At 35.3% G+C, this 8,975-nt stretch overlaps 1 protein-coding gene across 1 annotated transcript in view; it reads left to right on the top strand.

The window, feature by feature from the left end:
* Positions 1-8,975, top strand: part of LOC110033101 (fructose-bisphosphate aldolase-lysine N-methyltransferase, chloroplastic) — a 70,345-nt gene that overhangs the window by 32,579 nt on the left and 28,791 nt on the right. Inside the window, exons 6-10 of the mRNA XM_020736970.1 lie at positions 3,260-3,329; positions 3,442-3,482; positions 3,606-3,686; positions 4,047-4,082; positions 4,761-4,844. Of these exons, the coding sequence (XP_020592629.1) occupies positions 3,260-3,329; positions 3,442-3,482; positions 3,606-3,686; positions 4,047-4,082; positions 4,761-4,844 (312 nt within the window). The remainder of the gene's footprint in view (positions 1-3,259; positions 3,330-3,441; positions 3,483-3,605; positions 3,687-4,046; positions 4,083-4,760; positions 4,845-8,975) is intronic.

Below are 8,975 nucleotides of genomic sequence, written 5' to 3'. Positions count from 1 at the left end.
GGGTTTAATCCCATTCATTAAGGATTAGACCTCTCCCCCTCCCCCTGTTTCTAGGGAGGGAGTGTAGCAAACACCTTGTATATGGGTCATCGTCCGAGACAGTCTATGTGTCATCCTGCATACGCCTGATTTCACGCTTTCCTTTGTTCCTCTTCTTATATGTTTGAACCTGCCAATCCCTAGCCGTTGAACTTCCCGTCTGGTCAAAAGCAATATGTTGATCCAATGATTGTTGAATAGGTGTAAACTGTTGCCCATCATTGGCTTGATACTCCTCCAAGAATGGAGTGCCCTTCTGATCAGCTACAATGTGTTGATCTATAGATTGTTGATTGTTTGCAGGTTGTTGCCCATTTTGAGCTTGGCACTCCTCCAAGATTGGAGTGATCACAACATCAGTATTCGGAAATTCCTGAATAATAGAAATATCATTTCCTTGCATAATTAGAGGACCCACTTCTCCAAGAGGCTGAAGTGCAGTACGTGGAGGCTGAAGTGTTGAATGATTTCCCGCGGAGGCAATTGAACCTACAACAATGTCAGCAGACGGATTAGATGGTACAGTTACCACAATATTATTGGGGTCAGAGATATCCCTGTGATGATCAAGAGTGTCACTAATTTTGAAAAGGGAAGGCTTCTCAACTACACTTGGGGCTAGGTTAGGAGGAGGGGGGATCTCTGGAGGAGCACTGTGCTTTTGTGATTTTAAATGGGGGTGTAAGTGGCAGTGAGAATTGTAATGACCGAACATACGACAGTTAGAACAATACATAGGAAAAGACTCAATAACAACCCTTTGCCAATATCCTTGATGTTATGAGCCTATCCAAATTTCCTCAAGAGCGTTTAAAGTGATGTCCCATTCAACAAGTACTCTGGCTTCTGAAGGACGGGAAAGATTAAAAGTGGGAATGTCCCCCTATAGACTGTGGTAACAAAGCGCAACACTTCTTGGTTAAAATGATGGAATTTCAGACCAAGGAGATGAATCCAAACCGAAAAGATTGGCGGTTTCGTCTGTTGTTCAAAATCCACAGTCCATTTCAAAATTATCATCGCTCTGTTATCAATTCAAACTAGTCTTCTACTAAATAAACTTGTGTAATCCTCTTCATTGTTAAGATGAATAAGGATGTGTCGCCCATCTAAATGTCCAATTTTTCACTTCCCAACAAGGTGCACAAACTTAAATTCCTTACCAAAAAAGCTTCAATTTGGGATGTCCATAAATGAATTGCTCGACTAAATTCAGACTACAAGAGGAAGCAAGCATATTACTTTTAGCGTCAGTATAAAAGATGACTGACTTACCATTCTTCCTACCAGCTTTCTTGATGAAACAAAATTCACCATCCTCTAATAGAGCAAATGATAGCGGGAACATACACGATTTAGGAGTACCTGTAGCTTGGGCACCTCCAAGGGCAATAACATAAGTTTGATCCGAAGCCATCACCTGTAGAAGCAGGAAACGAGGCATTGTTTGTCAACATCTTCGCGTAGATGCCCGAGTGAGGCGATGAATTTGCTTCGACGTGAACCCCTACCCTCTTCTTCGAGCATGACGAGGCGACGAACCTGCTACTACGCCATCCTATTCCCTTCTTCTTTGAGGACAAGGCGACGAAACTGCTTCAACATGAACCGCTATCCTCCTCCTTCGAGCATGACGAGGCGACGAACAAGCTACGTTCTAGTTCCGGCGTCAAGATATTGAGTATTACTCGAGTCGCTATGGAGACGCGACCAGAGTAAACCCTAGCAGAGCAAAACCCATCAAAATGTATATAGAGCATTGTTAGTATGACAAGTAATTACTAGTTAACAAAAGATTTTTTCTTACAATTGTGTTAATCAAATATCATCATGGAGTTCATATTTTTTTAATTAATTATGAGGATGCTTATAAGAATATTCAAGTTGAGGTGATTTTCATAGATGATATATATATTAGAATTAGAAATAACCTCAAAGTTACTAAAGAGTTTTTAATTGTAATAGTATTACACTAAATATCAACGATTCTAATTTTTTAATTACAATTTGCTCACAAGAATATTCAAATTGCTTATCATAGATCTTCTGCTCTATTCTAGATACTATCAACTAAAATAAGTTGAAAGTTAGATTAATGAGAGAATATTAAGGAGATAGATCGTTTAGAATTAAATGATCAAAAGCAAATTTTATGATATGTAATATTAGTAGTTGTGTTGTAACTAAGTGAGATTTACATACATATCACACAATTCTTTTGTATTTACATATCTAAAACTTAATTTTGATATTTATATAGATCCCAAATCTTTAATAGTGCATAAAAATAACGGTAATATTAAATTTTCCGAGGAAAAATACAAATTTTCATGCACGTGTTTTGATATGATTGTGACACTACAGTGCTATTTAAGTAAATATTAAAGTTTAGCTGTTAGATATATAAACACATAAAAATCATATGGCATGTATTTGAATCCCTCTATTACTGACTAGCTCATAAAATTATTATAAGATAAAGTAATATCTAGATGTGATAACTTTTAGTATCAAAGATCTATTGTACAGGAGAATGGTGATATAGTGAGGCTATTTTTGTTAGAATTAATTTGAATAGTTAAAATGGATAAGTGCTTCATGAGTGTTGTGCTAAAAGAGATGTCATTGAGAAGTAAATGTAAACTTTATAAAATTGTAGTTAGGCCAACAATGTTATATGGATCTAAGAGTTGGACTCACAAAGATTTTGATAGTTGAGTATCGTGAAATGTGAATGTTAAAGATGGATGTCTGAAAAAATTTAAAACGATAAATTAAGTTATATTTATATTGGATGAATACTTGGAAGGACCTCAGTTAAAAATAAGAGAAATGATGAGACTTAGCTTAGACATCAAAATTGATAGAAAACTCACTATTAGATGAACAGGAAAATTGTGCTGAAGCATTTGGAAAGAGAAAGGATAGGCCGAAGATAATGTGGATAGACATTGTTCAAAATGATTGTGAATAAGAGATTTAAAGCGTCAGATAACATTTTTTAGGACTGAAGATTAAAGCTGGCTCAAGATGGTTAGGATAAGTATACTGATGATGATATATTGACGAGGCTAAAATTTTTCTTTGTTGCCCATCCGGGCATCTATCAATTTCAAATGCTATGATTAGATCTTCTGAACAAATCACAATTTGTTAAATTCATGTCGAGTTTTGTTTCCTGCTCGATTATTTCTAACTAATCATTTTTTTTCTTGTTCAGGTTTTAGAACATTTTCCTTCAGTATTTGGAAACGTCAGATTGAATGATTTCATGCTTGCATATACCTTGGGTAAGTCACTATTGAAAGATTCAAATCTCCTTCACTGCATAGGCTGTATCCTAATTTATTTGCTTCCTTTTCTGTTGTCTTGTGAGTTTATTTTTCATTTTGTTCCTTTCAGTTATTTCTCGAGCATGGGGAACCTCTAGTGGCGTTTCCTTGGTACTTTCATAGAAAGGCTTAAAAGCTACACTTCTATTTGCTTATTTTTCTCCTTCTCTCTGTTGTCATATGTGGTATTATTATACTTTCTTGTAATTTTTTGATATAAAAAGTATATTGCAGGTTCCATTTGCAGATTTTCTTAATCATGATGGGGCTTCAGAGGCAGTTTTGCTTAGTGATGATGATAAGGAGATTTCAGAGGCAGGTAGTCATTTTCTTCCCATTGCATCAAATAAGCTATATAATCATGTAGTGAATATGATGTTTTCCTCGTGGGTCTTGATCTTTTGAATGTTTTGTAAAACTGCTTGTGTGTGCCCTGAATACATTTGAGGACCATGCTCAAGTAGTGCAGTTTCCAATAGAGTGTAAGGATGCAGACAGGTTTGCGATGCAAGTGATGCTTTAGTAGGATTTTAAAGAGCAGTAAAAGAGCAAGGCTAGATAAGCAAGGAAATAGTATTTGCATTTTCTTACTCAGAATGCCATTTCACAATATGTTGTAGTTTTAATTTTGATTTTTAAGTTCTGATTGACAAACTTACAATTCTTTTTACATAGGTGATTGCGGATCGAAATTATTCTGTTGGCGAAGAGGTAAGGTTACTCTTGAATGAATCTGGTACAAAGTTATTGCTGGAAATTATATCTTTCAGGATTTCTTATTAGAATCTTAAGATAATTAATCTGATACATGCTTCTTGACCCTTCATGCCCTTCATGCTGTGAAATGCCTTATTCAAGACAGTAACCATTGTTCTCTTTTTTCTGAACACATATCTACTTATCTAGTGATCCACATAGTATTGGTTGATGGAAAGCATCTCGAATGTCCATTCATCAAATCTTAAAATTTGTGTATTTCTACTACCAATCATCTAAATATGTCAAGCTTCTAAAATATGTATGTTTGGACGAAAAAAGCACCTTGCCAGATGCATAAGCTTCCAATTGGTGAAGCTTCATATGGACTACCCGGTACGGTGATGAAAGTGAAGTTATTGTTGATAGTCTATTGGCTTTAGTATGATAAACTAACTCTCTTCTTGGACAAACATATTGAATTCTCTTCTTCCATAACATTTAAAGATCTGTAATATTGTTTTATGTATATTTTATATTTTGCTACCACTCGCTGCGCAGTAATTTTTTGAGAAATTTGGTTACATCAAACCTGTGTTTCCCATTCTACTGTCAAGCTTTTGTATCTTCTTTTTGTATCTACATATAGGAGATTGCTAATTATGATTTATTGTGCTGTGGGAACAAATTCAGGTTCTGATAAGATACGGGAAGTTCTCAAATTCTGTGCTCATGTTGGACTACGGATTTACCCTTCCACATAATATTAATGACCAGGTTAATCTTCTTGCGATCCCAACTAGACTATCATGGAAATCTGATAAAGATTAATGTCTGTTTTTAAGATTTGAAGTAGCCTCCTTCCCGTGCATCTTACCTAGAATCATCTTCTTGAATCTTCCTTTTTGGTTTATTTTTTTTACTGTGATTGTGATTTAAATGCTGCTTCGTTGAAGTATTAGTTAAAATAGAGCCGTTCAGTAAGTTTTTTCCCTTTCTGCTCAGAATGATTAATGTTTAACTTGAAGGAATGGTGCTTTATTGTACTATCAATCTTCCATCCTTGGGACAATTGTTCTCTTATAGAATAAGTTCATCTCTTCAATAGGAAAGCACACAACAATAATAGAAATGTTCGAACTTGATTTTACTATCAAGCAATTTTCAAAATGTTGGAGACTCACGGTTTCTAAGCATGGAAAAGAAAATTTTGAAGTTGGAGGGTGCGGAAGTCCAAAAGTCAAATTAATGGAAGGGAAACCAACGAGTCATTTTTTATTGATGGAAATTTAAGAAGTTACAATTAAAGAAGTTAGAAAAATCTAATGCCATATAATTAAAGAAATTTAAAAAGATATAGAAAGGGGTGGCCAATGGGAGTGGGTACCACACCTCTCTTAATGGCATGTCAAGCACCCGTAACTACATATTTCAAAATACATGAAAATACTCAAATACATAAAGCGATTGAACTCAAAATATAATTGATTTGTTAAAACATATTTTAAACAAATTTCTCATCAACAAGCTCTTCTCCAAGGCTGCACAATTTTTTTTTCTATTCTTAACTTTGTTTTCTCCATCTTAACCCTCTTGAATTTGTGTCGGGATCCCTTTACGGAAACTCACAAGCCACTTAAACAAGATAAAAATTAAATCAGAAGCAAGAGAAAGAAAACGAAAGTTTCGAGTAGTGCTAAAATCACTCACACTTACCAAAATTTCTCTAGAGCCCTAAACAAAGATCTACGGCCCTCGGTCGTGCATGCGACCTGCTGCAGGTCGCAATTCTGCTACAGTGCAGAATCAGGCAGAAGCTGTAGGAGGTGAAGGAAACGGGAGATGGGGAAGAGGCACAGTGCTCTGTTATTTTACTGTGTGTCGCTCGCCCCTTGCTACAGTGAAGGATTGCAGAATCCTTCACTGCTGAGCGATCGAACAGGCGTGCAAGCAAAGGGTAAAAGAGTATCAAGAGTAGGGAGGAGAAATTTTGAAGGCTCTGGAAACCATTCGATCAAAACCCTTGAATAAAAAGACGCAAGAGGCGGTCTAGAACAGCGAGGGGATTAGGGAGGGTTAATTAAAGGGCTAATTAAGTTTAATTAATTTATATATATATTTTTATATTTCCCTTTTCATTATTTATATATAGTGCTTTATATAGAATTGATTGATTTGATGCGTATAATTATAAAATTGGTTCGGTAGAATTCTAAGGAATCTGAAAGTTGGGGTACATTTTAGTTTGCCAAAAATTTTACCCGATTTCACCAAATGATTTATTACAATTCCAATGTTATTTAAATATAGAATGAAGCATTGGAGAACATTAAGTTGGAGTTTGGATTATACTTCCCAAGCTTTGAATTTATCTCAAATTAAAAATGGCCAATTTGACCAATTCAAATAAATTTGTGTTGAATATGAAGATACTCTTTTCCATCCGTGTTCCTCCAGTTGAGTTGAACATAAAAAAAAAAAAATTGTAATGAGTTGACAACAAAAAGTTTTGAGCTTACTCAAATTTGGCTGGCTCATTTACAGGCTAAAATATCGAGCTCAATTCGAACAATTCGAGCCAAATTCAAATAAATCGAATTGAATAGGAACATATGTTTGACGAAGCATTTCGAACTCAAGCTAATTTCAAACACAAACATTTTCAAACGAACTGAACACGAACAAGAGTTCTGCTTGCTTATCTTTGTCTTTTTTACAAGCTCAAGTTGTCGTGGGGTATAATTATTCTTAAAGAAAATAAAAATGTGGAAAATTGTAACGGGATGTGGTACCGGAATTAACCCAAACAATAATAAGAATCCAAATATTATTACTGAAAGCAAATGAGATTACACTACACACAATTGAACAAGGAAATACAACAACAAACACAAGCAAGGTGAGTTTGTTTCAGTTGTGGCCGTAGAAAATCTCAGTTCAAAACCTGACATTGAAATCTGTTATTCAGAAACAGTTGGTCTATTTGAAAAACACAGCTCTGAAAGTGTTGTATGTTGACTAATGATAGTAATACCCCTTAGCGTATAAACACAATTTTGTTTGAAAAATACAGTTCTGAAATAAGAGAAGATATTTAAAGCGAACATTAACCCAAATTTTAAAGTTATTGTCAAATTACTTGAACTCATTTTCGATAACATAATCCTATAAATTAATGATTAGCACATAATAATGCGAGAAGCAAAAAAATAAGTAAAGTTAAGAGGAGATATAGAATTTGTATAATTAATGATTATTACCAGACTTGTTTATATTTATATACCAATGTAAAACTCTAATTTTTTTACATTGATACCATCTAATTCTTTCATAAGAAAGAACAAACAACAAAATGACAATACGTCAAACTCATAATTGTGAAGGCAAAGCATTCCTAGTTGAGCAAAATTTGTAATTAGGAAACTCATAACAACCAAATAAGATATGCTTCTTCCATCATAAAGTCACATTTCAAATATACACCAGCTGCTTTATGACGAACTTGCATTAAAGAGAATTGTGTGAAGTATATGTAAGTTTCCCCTCAACACACTGTTTTATAATTCAGCCACATGAACGATGAAAGAATAGCCTTTCATAAATTTACCGCAGTTAAATAAAGCTAGGAACAACAAATACTTCCAGAACAGTCAAATAATTTTGAAGAAAGGTTTTCACGAACACTAGGCTGGAGATTGAGGGCACGAGAGTAATAGTATTCACAAACAAGGGCACGAGAGGAATAGTATTCACGAAGGCTGCGAACCACACACCCGTCTGAGCATTTGCGTTGTTATTATCAGTAGAACGGCATTCGCGAACCCGAAGGCTCAAACCGGCGAAACAAACAGCATTTGCGTTGTTATTATCAGTAGAACGGCGTTCGCGAACCCGAAGGCTCAAACCGGCGAAACAAACAACTTGCAAATGTGGTTTTGAGCCGACCGTGGTTCAAAAGCCGAAACAAACACGCCCTAAAGGGCATGGTCAGTTTGTTGACTGGACGGTAGGAGGATGGTGACGAGGCGATGGATGGCTATAGGAGGTGGATGGCATGAAAAAGTTATACTTGGTGATTTTATTAATGAATCAATTGTCTGACTACATTCATCATATTCTATCTTCTTCAGATGAACGACTAGCTTAAACTATGCATAAGAGTCAGTTCTCATGGTTTAAACCCTTATATTGTAAATGATTGATTTGATGATTGACCTCTATGTGCACAATTAGTTTGCTTTAGTTGTGGGGTGGATATAGGGCACCACGTTGATGGCATGTTGATACTTTTGAAAGGATGGTGCGGCACACTCTTCTAACATACATCAAAGAACTTGGATAAAAGCATATTAATCTCGGATGGGGTGTAAAAGATTAATTGTAAGCTATTTTAAAGGATTCTAAGACTACAAGTGTAAATGATAACATTATTGACATTATGCTCAAAATTTTGTTTGCTAATAACATGAAAGGTCTTTTTTGGTAGGAATGGATAACCCGTTGGATTTCACATATTAGATTTTTTTTTTATGATGGATGTTGATTTATTATTAAGCCTTAACTTATTGACCTTTTTAAAAGTGTACACATAAAAATATGTCAGCACAATCTCAAAGTAAATGAGCGACTTAAGAAAGAGGTGCAGAAGATCGAGCGAAGGGCTACCAACGATCGTTTCCAGATGAGTATTGGTGAAAGAAGCACCTTATTCGAACGATCGACAGAAGTCGCCTAGAGAAAGTCCCGTAGGACGATAATCAACCCTTAGTATATTTGGCAAGGAGCACTGTTTCGGACTATATATTGACCGAACCAAAGATTATCAGATGATCGACAAGCTTTATCGATTTAATATGCAAATAACTCTATAATTGCCCAAACACCCTTTCTGAAAAGTTAATAAGGGGG

The sequence above is a fragment of the Phalaenopsis equestris genome, unplaced genomic scaffold, assembly GCF_001263595.1.
Source record: "Phalaenopsis equestris unplaced genomic scaffold, ASM126359v1 Scaffold001091, whole genome shotgun sequence".
Classification (NCBI taxonomy): Eukaryota; Viridiplantae; Streptophyta; class Magnoliopsida; order Asparagales; family Orchidaceae; genus Phalaenopsis; species Phalaenopsis equestris.
The sequence above is the reverse complement of the archived record's forward strand: the minus strand, read 5'-3'. Positions and strand labels throughout refer to the sequence as shown.